Source organism: Sinocyclocheilus grahami, unplaced genomic scaffold, assembly GCF_001515645.1.
Source record: "Sinocyclocheilus grahami isolate Dianchi unplaced genomic scaffold, SAMN03320097.WGS_v1.1 scaffold798.1, whole genome shotgun sequence".
Lineage (NCBI taxonomy): Eukaryota > Metazoa > Chordata > Actinopteri > Cypriniformes > Cyprinidae > Sinocyclocheilus > Sinocyclocheilus grahami.
In genome coordinates, this window is record NW_015505977.1 from 190,869 (window position 1) to 205,045 (window position 14,177).

General features: G+C 32.9%; 2 protein-coding genes across 3 annotated transcripts in view; one reads left to right on the top strand and one right to left on the bottom strand.

Moving 5' to 3' along the window:
- LOC107561889 (ankyrin repeat and MYND domain-containing protein 1) overlaps positions 1–12,624 on the top strand; it is a 16,560-nt gene extending 3,936 nt beyond the window's left edge. The window contains exons 7-16 of the mRNA XM_016246422.1: positions 1,486–1,657; positions 1,973–2,113; positions 2,192–2,332; positions 3,372–3,479; positions 3,688–3,819; positions 5,396–5,509; positions 5,620–5,770; positions 8,205–8,322; positions 8,404–8,558; positions 11,161–12,624. Coding sequence (XP_016101908.1) covers positions 1,486–1,657; positions 1,973–2,113; positions 2,192–2,332; positions 3,372–3,479; positions 3,688–3,819; positions 5,396–5,509; positions 5,620–5,770; positions 8,205–8,322; positions 8,404–8,558; positions 11,161–11,303 — 1,375 coding nt within the window. The 3' untranslated portion in view covers positions 11,304–12,624. The remainder of the gene's footprint in view (positions 1–1,485; positions 1,658–1,972; positions 2,114–2,191; positions 2,333–3,371; positions 3,480–3,687; positions 3,820–5,395; positions 5,510–5,619; positions 5,771–8,204; positions 8,323–8,403; positions 8,559–11,160) is intronic.
- A 364-nt stretch (positions 12,625–12,988) lies between these two features.
- The window catches only part of LOC107561905 (glypican-1-like), a 35,823-nt gene continuing 34,634 nt past the window's right edge, over positions 12,989–14,177 (bottom strand). For both annotated transcript variants that reach the window (XM_016246442.1, XM_016246443.1), the window contains exon 9: positions 12,989–13,939. In XM_016246442.1, the coding sequence (XP_016101928.1) occupies positions 13,731–13,939 (209 nt within the window). In that variant the 3' untranslated portion in view covers positions 12,989–13,730. The remainder of the gene's footprint in view (positions 13,940–14,177) is intronic.

The window sequence follows — 14,177 nt, forward strand, 5'->3', positions numbered from 1 at the left end:
ATGACTTTCTAATTTAAAAACAAAAGTGGAAGGAGGAGGGGGAAAAACCCCGCCATAAAGTCTCGAGATATGTATTTTCAAAGTTGAACTTGCATTAATTTGTGCATACCATCCACCCTATCTGCCCTAAATAGTATTGAAAATGACTAATATCACATAGAATTTAGCATGGATAGTGTGCACATTGGGACGCAGGCATGGCTTTCTAAACATTTCTCTTTTGTGCGACACGCAAGTGCAACGGTGATAGATGTCCCTCTAGAAAATGCGCGAAATATGCGTTCTGTGTGAACGGCTTGGTTTCAGTTTTGACGTAAACAAGATCTTTTCCGCGTTGATGTTCTATTTTCCCACAATATTTGTAATTAACAACGCAGCAGCGCCGCATCTAGTGGCTTCAACTGGATAGGTTAACAAAAACATGAGGCTTGTTTGAGATGCGCCTCGCCTGAAATGAAGGCGACTGAGAGTAGGCGGCTGCAGTGAGGGGAGGAGGGAAATAAGCGCAGGCAAGACGGACAGTTCTGACCTCTCGAAGTGGAACAGATACCTACGGGATCAAAGGTGGATATAGTGTTATTCTCACTCACGTGTTGTGTTGCTAATAAACATGATATAATTTCAGTCCTCTTGCTTTTATATGAAAATAAATATGATGAACAAGACACTCAAAGTGCTTGCTATTTAATTCCATACGAAAGGTGTATTTATCATACATTTTTACTTTAATACAAACATGTAATAAAAATTTTAAAATGTTGTGCCTTAAAATTTAAAGCCTTAAAGCTACAAAAGTTATTGATTTCCCCTTTTTTTCTTTTGTTCTTTGATTAACAGACATCACAGCTGCTGGGTTATTAGTTATTTGGCTGCTATTACTTTAAGAGCTGCCACTGCTGAAGATGACACGGATCTGACACGCATGCTCGTAGTTTCATTCACGCTTTAATAGGAAATGATACAGGCTACAGAGCGCAGTCAGCGCACCACTGTATTTGTGTGTGCAATTGAAGAGCACGCGCTACGAGCACAGTATAACGGAAAATTAGTTTTTACTGACATATGGCCTGACAACATCTCATCTGACCACATTTCACTGTTGTTCTACTAAAGCTGCCTCGTCATCAGTGCTGTTTCCGCACTCGTTTGACTTGCGCTGGTTGCTGAGGCAAAGTGGAGTGCGCGTCTAAAAAGAATAGCAATTCTTGTCAAGAAAAAAAGAGACAGAAGCGGAAGCTGTGAGTGGGGTGGTCAGCTCCACCCCTGTGTTAACTGTGTTAAATATTTTTAACACTGCTAAAGTGGAAAAATTAATCGCCTGTGTTAATGCGCTAATTTTGACAGCACTAATATATATTTTCATTTCAGCAATGAGAATGAGATTTTAAAAAAATTGGCATGAAATATGATGGGCATGTTATTGTTTGGTCATGCAATTATTTGGAAAGTTGTTGCTTTGTAATTGGAGATTGTCTGGTCTGACAGACACAGGAATCGATGGACTACAATTAAGCTTCTGTTGGAGAGAGGAGCAGACCCGAACGCCTCTACCATCCCCATGCCCATCATCTTCCTGGCTATCAAAGCTGCCCATGTCAAGGGCGTCCGTCTTCTATTGGAGTGTGGTGCTCGTACAGACATACCTCTACTTCCAGAGGTACGTTTAATTTCATTTAATTTAATTTAATTAAATTAAATTTTTTAATGCATACATTTTGACAACCATATAATCTTTAATTAAGTTAATAAATAATAATAATTGAATCTTCAAAGATTTAATTTCATTAATATTAGTAATGCATAAATATTGACAATACATTTAAAATGACACTATAAAACAATAATACAAATATTTAAAATATATAATAAAAGATTCTTGCTGACCAACTACTAATCTCTAAATTTTAATAAAATATTGACAGCAAGGCATCTATTTGGTCATTTTTATTTCTTCTTTTTGTGTTCATGTCAGCAAAAGGGTCTGTATCCTCTTCACATAGCAGCGGGTTTATCTGGAGCAGAGGGTCCTGAAATCACAGAGCTCCTCCTGCACGCCCTGGCGGATCCTGACGTCAAAGCTCAGGATGCACTTGAATTCTATGAGCTTGATAAGGTCTGAGTAAACGTTTTGTATAAATATATTTCATCACAAATTTTTAATCTCTCTAATCAAAGAAACATAAACCCTCAGGGCACATTTGAGCCCTTTAAGAATCAGCATCTCATTGCCTCTGGACCCCTGGCTAAATTCAGCGAAGCCCCTATTGAATTCCCTCAGGAAGGCGGGAGGACACCACTACATGTGGCTTGCCAAAGAGACAGCGATTATACAGTAAGAATACCGTATATACACTGAAACAACATGATACTCCTAGAAAAACTTTTAAAATCATTTTATAGCTTTTAATTTGCATGTAATTTTATTATTACCACATACCGTATTGGCCCGAATATAAGACGACCCTGATTATAAGACGACCCCCCTTTTTCCAGATGTACCTTTTGGAAAAAGGCTTTTTTTAAAAACCAAATCTTGTTTTTTCTCAGTAAAACACATTTTGTCTTCAATTATTTTCCTATTTTCATTTTTGTTTTGAAAGTATGGTAAAAACTGGTAAAATGTACCAACAATCACATTTAAAAAATATACACTTTTTGATATACCATTAAAAAAAAAAAAATAGGTAGCCCATATGAATTAGGACATTTAGGCTATCCATCTAATAGTAGCCTACCAAAATCTTATTAACAGTAGAAGTAGAGTTGGTCCCATCAGGCTAGCATGACAGTCATGACTCATGCAGCTGTAAGGTTTTCTTATTCTTTTGTTTTTACTCTCGATCATTACAACACGCATTACATATTTCATGGCACACTCGTTTTATGCGTATTTGGCGCCACCTATTGTTGTGGGTGTATTATTGACATGTCAAAGTCTAGACCCTGAATATAAGACCACCGTGTTTTTTCAGATGTATATCCAAGAAAAAAACATCGTCTTATATTCGGGACAACATGGTAATTATTAACTGAAATGCAGTGTGACAGCATGTGACGGCGTTGCATTACGTATGGCCCGAGTTCGAATCCCGCCTCGAGGACCTTTCCCGATCCCACCCCCCCTCTCTCTCCCACTCCGCTTCCTGTCTCGTCTACACTGTCCTATTGTAATAATAGCAAACAACTCCAAAAATAAATCTTTAAAAAATACACTGTTAATTAAAAACTACTAGATTAATAGATAAAGTAATATTTAAAAATGAAAAGTCGCCAAGAAATGCATAAAATGCAATTGTCAATGGAGTATTCAATCAAATGAATTGGAATTTATTTGTGAATTATAATAATAAGAAGCCTTATTTTTCTTTCAGAATGCTAGAGATGTGGTGGCGCTTCTCCTTTCTCATAACGCAAACCTCAACGATGTGTGGAGTGGCCATTCACCCCTATCTCTGGCCATCGCGAGCGGCAACGACCTTGTATGTAATCATTTTTGACATCCCTTCTTCCGACTGAATCATTTGTAGTTCTGCTATTTGCAAGGAATCACCTTTTATAGTGTAATTAAATGCTGTCTATTCAAAGGCACAGAATGAATTTGGAATAATAAGTCATTACTGAAGGATGAGGGTGAGAACTCTATGGCATTGCATCGACGTGCCGTGTATATTAACGCTGTTTTCCCAGGCTGTGGATGAACTGCTAGCTGGAGGGGCTGATCCTAATCTTCCTCTCACTCGTCATGTGGGCAGCGCTCTCTGTGCCCTTGCCAACATCAGCTACAACCGTGGGCCACATCCACACAACCAAGTCAAGCTGGTGATCTTCTTCAACTAATTATCCTACGTAGTCCCATGGGAAAATACGTGACTGTGCATATGTGACATATGTTTCTGCAATGTTGCTCTGTAGTTGCACTATGCATTGCAAAATAAAAGTCGAAATATGCATTTAAATTTAGTTAGGCTTAGGGGAAATGCATGTTTGTTGATTTTACTGAATAATTTAGTACAGATTTATACGTATATATGTATTTTACAACAACAATAATACTAATAATCTTATTCCATATATTCTATAAAAATATATAATAATAATGATAAAATAATATTAATAATATTTAAAATAAATGAAAACAATTATTTTATAATTTTGTGCAATATATGGAATATTTGAACATTAATATATTAACTAAAAATATATCAATATAAATCAAAATACTTTTGAACAATCATACTAAATTATTATTGAAATAGAATGAATAGGTTTAAAAGGTAGTTTTTTATTTAAAAAAAATATTTGTGTTCTATTTATATATAAAGTAACATATTAAATTATTTTAGATATTTTAAATAAATATATATATAGTAATATTATATTATAAGTGAAATATATATATATATATATATATATATATATATATATATATATATATATATATATATATGTAATAATAAATAATATTATTAAACGGTAAAAATAATTATTTATATATTTTATTTTATTGTAAAAATACATTTCATAAAATAGATGTAATAGTATATTAAGCTTTTAAAGCATAATCTGTATTCATCAAAATACAACTTAAAAATAAGTGGCACTCAGTAGAAAATGGAAACTGGAAATGGTGTCAGAAATTAAACAGATTGGGGCAAAAATGGCATCAAAAGTGACAAAAATGTCAGTGAAATTCAAAATAAAAGACTAAAATTGCCCTTTAAGGAATTACTGTTTGGTATTTGTAACATTTATTGAAATTAATTATTCTGATAAATCAAATCAAGAATGAGGAATGAGAATTTTATTGATTCAATTTAACTATTTTACATAAAAGGATCACACCCTGTGTTTTTAATATAATATTAGAAAAAATATTTAAAAAAATAATGAAATAATGAAAAAAATTAATTTTTAAACGTTAAATTGAGAATATTTTATTTATTTTTATTTTATCTGCAGATAGAAAACAAAATAATAAAACAAGTATTTCACTGATACATTAGTCCAGGGGTGTCAACTGGAGGGCCACAGTCCTGCAGAGTTTTAGCTCCAACCCTAATTAAACACACTTGATCCAGCTAATCATGTCTTTCAGGCCTTTTTGAAAACTACATGGTTTGTGTGTTGGAGCAGGTTTGAACAAAACTCTGCAGGGCTTCGGCCCTCCAGGAACTGAGTTTGACACCCCTGAATTAGGCCATGTTATGCATTTAATGTTTTGCAGAAAGCATATGCCCATTCATGTTTTTCCTCACAAGATCAGATTGAATTATCAGTCGACTCACATTTAGGATTAATTTAGCACCTCAGAGGCTTGTCAATCAAGTAAATAGAGAAAAATAAATATAGTTATTTCTAATCACTGTGCTCTTTGTTTCTGTTTCACTTGGTTAAGCTGGAGAAGTTGATCAAAGCGGGCGCTGACATCCTCATGCCTGTCGTGGTGGGCGAGGGCCGCAGGTGCGCTGTGGGAACAGTCGTGGATTATGCGCACTGCGCATTCCAGCAGGTGCAGCTTTTCATCACCAGTTCATCCCGTGTTCCAGATCTTCTGAAATCTCATTTATCACCTCAACCAATTACGCTCCGCTCACTAGACCGGTTCCACTTTCCCACCAGAACCAGCGCATGGCCCACACCCCGTACCATGCCCTCAACAAGCATGAGAGACAAGCCTATAACGCCCGCCGGCAGTTGCTAGGCCTCATGGGAGATCTGCTGAGACAGGCGGCGATGAGAATGGAGAAGGAACGGAGCCAAGATGTACTCGGTGAGACTGATCGTTTCTATAAATGCGCAGTGCTTTATGGATTTTGTCTCACTGCCATCAGGGATTTTGCAAACGTTCGAAGGAGTTTGTGTCTTATTGACTGAAATCACAGGGTGCTAATTTGTGTGTTTGTCTGTTGTTTGAGGTATCAGTCCCACAGAGAAGTTTGTATCTACCAGATCAGTATTATTAATATTATTGTTACTATTAGTAGTAGTAGTATTTATAATAATTAGATATAAGTATAAAATGAAAAATGATATTTTAGAAACATCAACCTAAATTATTTATGAATTGATTTTATAGGTAATTTTTTTAAATAAATGTATCATAAATATACTTATTCTATTTATATAATAATTTAGATGGATTTTTCTAAATGTTTCTAAATGAATATACAATAAATAATTCTATATATTCTAAATAAAATATAGATGTATAATTAGTTCTGGGCAATGATTAATCACGATTAATCACACCCAAAATTAAAGTTTTTGTTTATATAATATGTGTGAATACTGTGTATATTTATTATGTATATATAAAGACACACACATACAGTATATATTTTGATATATATTATATTATGTATATATATATATATATATATATATTTATAATCTTATAATATATATTATATATACAGTACATATATTTATTATATAAACACAACATATATTTTAAAAAATATATACATGCATGTGTATGTATTTATATATACATATTAAATAAACAGTATAATCACATATTACGCAAAAAATGTATTTTGGATGCGATTAATCATGATTAATCGTTGCCCAGCACTATGTATAATATAAGTGTAATAAGCATTCCTGTTGGTTGATTTAAAGGGTTAGTTCACCCAAAAATTATTTAAAATATCACCCTCAAAGCATCCTAGGTGTATATGACTTGTTTCTTTCAGATGAATCCAATCGGAGTTATATTAAAAATTGTCCTGGATCTTTCAAGCTTTACCATGGCATGGTGTTTATGTTCAACAGTCTAAAAGTAGTCAAATAAAGCACATCCAACCATACTAAAACGTGCCTCACATGGCTCCGGGGCGTGAATAAAGGCCTCCTGTAACGTATCGATGCGTTTTTGTAAAAATATATCCATATTTAAAATGATATAAACAGTTTTGTGTAACTTCCGCTTACTCCCATTCTAACGCTTGGAGGAGTCAGGACAATATTTAATATAAATCCAACTGGATTCGTCTGAAAGAAGAACGTCATAAAACATGGACAAATTATAATTTTTGGGTGAACTAACCCTTTAACAAGATGTTATAATAGTATGTCATTCAGAATAATTAATAATACGTTTTTAAAAAATCATTATTAAAAATATCATTTTTAATTAAGAATTACTATTTATTATTCTAAATATATTATTGAGCATGTGTCAATTTATTCTTTATATTTTAAATAATAAAAGTAATGTATATGCCTAATATGCATTCTTGTTGGTTGATTTAACAAAATGTTATAATAGTGTGTAATTTTGAATTATTAATAATAAATAATACCTGTCATAATCATATTCTAAATATATTAAGGAACACATATTAAAATTATTCAATGTATACTAAATAAAAATATTATAACAAAATGTTATAATAATATGCAATTATTATAAATAAATCATTTTCCAATATATAAAAAATGATAATTGTAATAATAATAAATAGTATTCATTAAAATATAAATTTTTGTTCTGTCATGAAACTATAGAGGGTGCAGTATCTGCAGAGGCTGACATAATGACATCATTATCACATGGAGCAGCTGATTGGTTCTTTTTGTATCCAATGAGCTCGGTAGCTGTAGCAGTTGCAGCTCGCTTCAGAAACCCTCCACCTCCCCCAGCTCCACCTGTATAGATCTATACGGGATAATTCATGTAATATATATAATTCATATAATTCATTGCGTTAGCAGCGCAAAAGGTCGTGGGTTCAATTCCCAGGGAACACACATACTGGTAAAAAATGTATAGCCTGAATGCACTGTAAGTCACTTTGGATAAAAGCGTCTGCTAAATGCATAAATTATTACATTATTATTAATTATTATTAAGCTATATGGGGGTTATTTCATGTATGTTATATTTGCAGCAGCAGCATTTCTTACATGTTCACAGCAGCATGTTGTGGATGTATTGGCAGTAGCAAGTTGGTTAGCAGATCTATTCCGCCAAGACCAAACACAAAAACATTGTCATGTACATTACCATGCCAATCCCTTTGAGAGCTGTCATGATAGAAATTTAATAAAATAAAGAGATTTAATAGAACATTATTTGGAGACAGGCCTGATTTTTATGCTTATTACAGCATCATCTGTATTTAACAAACATAACTCACTTCAAGTGTCACTCAGTTGACGAATCACAGGTTGCTAGTTTGTGTGTTTATCTGTTGTTTGAGGTGTCAGTCCCACAGAGAAGCTTCTATATCCTGGATCAGGAGCGACATCGAGTCTGCTGAGCTCACCTGAGGAGAACAGGACTTCCTTTAATAAACGCATCAGTCAGAGAGTGCAGAGGTACTTAATAAAGCATAGTGTTGTGAACCAAAGTGTTATTTCTGCTGTTTGTGTTAACTGTGTCTGTGGTTTTGATTTCAGAAAGCCTCGCTTCAAATATTGCTATGAATGCGGCCGTTCAGTGGGTGTTCAGCTGTCGGCCTGTAGCCGTTGTCGTGAGGTCTTCTACTGTAGCAAGACCTGCAAAACCAAAGCATGGGACGAGCGCCACAGAGACGAGTGTGTCCGTGCGCCAGGTTGGTACTAAGTCTCAACCGACTTTTAATACACCTACCCAAAGCACCTTACTTAGTGAACTTGACTTTGCTCTTGTTTTCCAGTATAAAACATACTTAGAACAAGACGCATGTAAATTGCGTAAGACAATCATTTTCAAAAAGAAAAAAGAAATGTAAATTATTATATAAATAATAAATAAAAATAATGTAGTCTTGCATGATTGTTTGAGTGGCAGAATGTGCCAAGTAATTATGAAAATTAGGAAATAAGTAAAAAATTTAATAAAAATAAAATGTACCTGTAATTAATTAAAGCCATAAAAATGAATCCTTGAAACAAGGTCAATTGCATAAGATAATTGTTTTTAGAGAATTTTATATATGTTCTTTAAAATGTATTTTAATATTTTTTTTTTTATTATTTTTATAACCTTGTGGGTAAATATTGACACTACACGTCAACATTTTAGAATAATTATCATTTTTAGAATGATTTCTGTAGGATCATGTGACACTAAAGTCTGGAGTAATGACGCTGAAATATCAACTTTGCATCAAAGGAATAAATTACATTTGAAATATATTCAAATATAAAACAGTTGTTTTAAAATGTAATATTATTTTACAATATTACCGTTTTGTTGTATTCTGGTTTAAATAAATGCAACATCGTTGAGTGTAAGACACTTCTTTCAAAAACATTAAGAATATCGTTATTATTTCAAACTTTTGGTTGGCAGAGTGTCTCTTCATTTATCAATTTTAATAAATTTTAGAAATGTTGCTTAGTTAAAAAAGAACAAAAAACAATCCAGCCATTAAACTTTCTGCCATGAAATGTGCCTTAGTTAATAAATGTAAACAAATAAATTACTTTACTTTTGCTGCATTGTATTATCTTTAAATCACACAGAAGCTTTGTATGCTTCTGTATATATTCTTTGTATGCTTTGTATATATGACACAGACTCTGAAAAATCAGTTGTGTAGTGTGTGAGCGGAGGATTTGTTTTTAAAGCAGACAGAAGATCTTATGGGATTTAAAGTATGAAATGAGAAATGACTCCGTCCTGCAGCGGTCCGTTCCTGTGAGAATATACTGAGTCAAGATCTAGTCTCCAGTAACAACAGTGTTATTTCAGAAGTGTTTGTGAGATAAAGGCCACACTTCTAGAACAAATGAGGCCAGATCTGAGTGCTGGAGAATCACGCAGAAGGTTCAGCAGGGCATCGAGGAACCTGGCAGAACCTGATTGCTGTATATGTATTGCTTTTCTCTGGAGGATTTGTCTAGCTAATGTTTCTACATAAAATGTAGGTCCAAACAATTCTTTATGGCCACCAGACTATATATATATATATATATATATATATATATATATATACACACACACACACACACACACACACATAATTGTATAAGTAAAATACCTGCCAAGGAAACATTTTTTTATTTTTCAACTTGATGTACTAAAATTAAAATGAAAACTGAAATCAAAATTAATAAAAACTATGTAGACATTAAAAAAATAAATTTAGTAAAAAAACCAATGAAAAAACCCCTAAAACTTTAACAAAAATGACAATGAAAACAACAAATATTAATAAAAACTGTAATAGTATCTAAAATTACACTGCTAGGTGGAAATGAGACGTACAAAATTGCTACCATATTTAATATATAATACACTACCGTTCAAAAGTTTGGGGTCAGTCACACACACACACACACACACATAATTGTATAAGTAAAATACCTGCCAAGGAAACATTTTTTTATTTTTCAACGATGTACTAAAATTAAAATGAAAACTGAAATCAAAATTAATAAAAACTATGTAGACATTAAAAAAATAAATTTAGTAAAAAAACCAATGAAAAAAAACCTAAAACTTTAACAAAAATGACAATGAAAACAACAAATATTAATAAAAACTGTAATAGTATCTAAAATTACACTGCTAGGTGGAAATGAGACGTACAAAATTGCTACCATATTTAATATATAATACACTACCGTTCAAAAGTTTGGGGTCAGTACGATTTTTAATGTCTTTTAAAGAAATCTCACCCAGCCTTCATTTATTTAATCAAAAATACAGTAATAATAATAATAGTAATATTGTGAAATACATTTTGGAGTAAAAAAGTTCTCTCTTTGAATACATTTGACATTTTATTTTTTGTATGTAATAGCAAAGCTGAATTTTCAGCATCATTACGCCAGGCTTAAGTGTCACATGATCCATCAGAAATCATTCTAACATGCCGATTCGCTGCCCAGGAAACATTTATTGTTATTATCAATGTTGAAAACAGTCGTGCTGCGTAATATTTTTTTTAGAAACTTTTCAAAATAACAGCATTTATTTAAAATGAAAGAAATATTTTGTAACAATATGCGCAAACAAATTCATTTGTAAATATAGCTGTATTTGATAAATGATAAATTATTAAAAAAATTAGACCCTAAACTTTTGAACAATGCTTATGTAGACTGATATTTACTTTATCAGTTGTAAGTTTATTCGGCATCTGTTGGAAGTGTAATCTCAAAATGGTTCAATATCATTTATTACAATGATGAACTAATGCATAATGTTTTGTTGTGTTTTCACAGTGGACAGTGGAAAAAGCAGCAGAGATAAATGCACACCATGTTCACCTCTGTCCACCAAAGATGCTAAAGGCAAGACCCTCCACCTCAGCGTGACCCCAGAAATGCAAGAATATGACCTGAATGAAAATTACAGCTTTATTTAGAACGTTACAAAGGCCTGCTAAACTTTAGATGTGTAAAAGGTTGCGGCTTCACATTAACATTTTAAGACTAAAAGACATGAGCAAGTTCAAGGTCTGGTAGAATGAATAGAACTTATTTAAAAACACAGACAACATCCATTTCGTTTGAACAACTGTGCATGTTTATTACGTAAAACAGACCAAATGTACAAATTCATACCTCAAATAAAATGCTAGTGCTGAAATTTAACAAAATCAAATGTTCCATAACACGCATCTCTGCCTCTCTCGAATGAGTGTGTGCTCAGTCTGTCACTGTCATATGAAACACATTACGCTTGTGTTTGAGCCCTTCTCAAAGTCCATTCATTGAGTCATGCGATCGACTAAGAGTATACAATGTGCTTTTCATTTATACTGGACAACCGAGTACAAAAACGAACCTTCCTGTGACAGAGATCGTACACTACATCATGTACATTCTCAACTGCGTTTACATTCCACAACTTTTTACATTTCGCATCTGACAAAACCAGGTCCTTGTGGATTCAGCTCTAGTTGTGCATCGAAAAAAGGAACGAATATCAGAAACATAAAGATCATTTGACACCTTTAAATGCAACATTTAGGGACTAGATGTTGATATAGTGCAAGACATTTTGTAGGAATGTTTTTTTTTGTCTGATCAAAAGTTCAGAAATATCGTAACATTACGCTCGTAAATCTGAATCAGCTCCTTGGAAGTGTTTTAAAACATCACTGCCACAAATTTAATTACATTGCTCTGGAATCAAAATCGTAAAATTGTCGTTATGCCTTACGAGCTTTTGCTAAAAGTGACCGTTTTTATTCTAAAAGCATATTCTGTAAATGACTGCTTCCCATTGGCTTTGGCTATAATGTAATTCCATTCAAGGCAAATCTGATCATTCAAGGCTGACACATGCTTCTATTTAACTTGCCATCGGTGCTGAAAATACTCCAGAAGTGACATTACGAATATGAATTTGCACTGCTCTGAGCAATAACACAGCCATGAGTTTCCAAATGCAAGTTAAGGGTTTGCATCGGGGTGAGTGAAGCAAATATTTTGTGCATTCATGTCCTTTGGACGTTTAATATTTTACGTTTACATTTCAAGAAAAGAGAATCTCATGTCCGGGTCATTTTTCACACTAGCATCAGAGAAAAAATATTTTGCATTACAAATAAAGCCTATTTTGGTGGGCTTAATTTATTTATTTTTTTGCATTCTAATGTGTCAAGTCAATAAGTTCTCATGAAATTTTCAATAATGTAAATTTAAAAATTCTCATTTGAATGAAAAGCACCCTATTTGGACACAATACGAAAAAAAAAAAACAGTATAAATGAAATAATAATAATAATTATTATTATTATAAAATACGTTTATGTATTCATGTGTGTTTTTTTGGTGGAAAATGTGCTAAATTATGACAATTATTGCACAACTGAAAATAAAAAAATTTGCCTCATGATGGTGAATGTAAAAAAAAAACTAAATCTAATAAAAATTGTAATACTTGTAATAATGGTAATTGCTTATTTTAGGAATGGTTAGATGTTTTTAATGGAAAATGTTAAGAAAAGTTTCAAAATTAGTATGAAAATAAAATTAAGAAAATAATTATGAATAATGCAAAAAAACAAAACAGGATATATTTTCTTATATGCAAAATAATTGCTTTTTTCTTTTGATGTTGGTGTGAAACAAATGAATATTTCCTAATCCTTTTTTGTGAAATTCATCCATTATTGTAGCTTGCTATCATACAAAATAATTACAGACTAAACCAATGAATCGGAGTAAAAAAAAACCTACATAATTCCTCCGATATTCAGCAATTTCGTATTTCAATTCATGTCCATGCCATTGTTCTTACATTTTTGTAATCTAAAAGGGATCAGACTGATGTAGTGTTTAGTAATTATGTCCGTCTGTGAAATATTTAAGACAAAAAGAACAGTTGTGCAAAGACAAACTTGCATAACTCAAGCATAGTGAAATGAAACACGAGGTGACTTGATGACTGTGTGACTTTAAGAGCAAATAACTGTGGGTAAGTCGCTTAGGTGGCTGAGAACCTCGTATTGTAAATCTAAACCAGAATTCTTCCCGTCCAGTTTATCTTTTTACATTCAAAGGTAAAAAAGCAAGATGTCAATTGATGTAACAAGTCAGCATTTAAATCTGACGTATATTACAAAACATAAAAAATACACAGAAACAAAATTCCTTTTCCACCTATTCTCATGTCATATTCCAGAGGAATTAAAATGTCCATTCACGCAAAAGGTTTCTTTTTTCTTTTGGCAACATTTAAGCTAACCTTTTCTCAATTTTCTCTATTCTTTTTCTTTTGAAACATTCCTTGTCCTATGCCAAATATCCTGACCCAGATCCCAAAGTTTGATTTAGCGTCTCCATTATCGTCTCAGCAGTAGAGTTGTGAGTAACAGAACCAGTAAGATGACGGAAGGCTGAATCTGGTTTACAGATCCTTTGACTCTTTTGTTTTCAGGGCCATAGGCGTAGAGTTTGGGCCTGTCCGTTTTCGGACCGAAAACCGGAGGTCTACCTTGGACGCATAGGTGGTCCGCACACATGCCACTTCCTGAGCCACTGAAATCATCACCTAGAGACACATTATGGAAAAAACATGATGATTACTTTGGTGCAAAAAAGGTCACAGAAGTAATGGTTACTACGCAGTATCTAATTTGCATGAAATTGCAGCATAACACAGGCAAAATCTTCCAGCCCTAGAATGGGGCTCAATTTTGCATCATTGAGCTTCATTCATGTAACAGTTGTAAAACAAACTTAACTAGTGAATTGACTAAATTCAGTTGATGCTGAATGATATACACAAA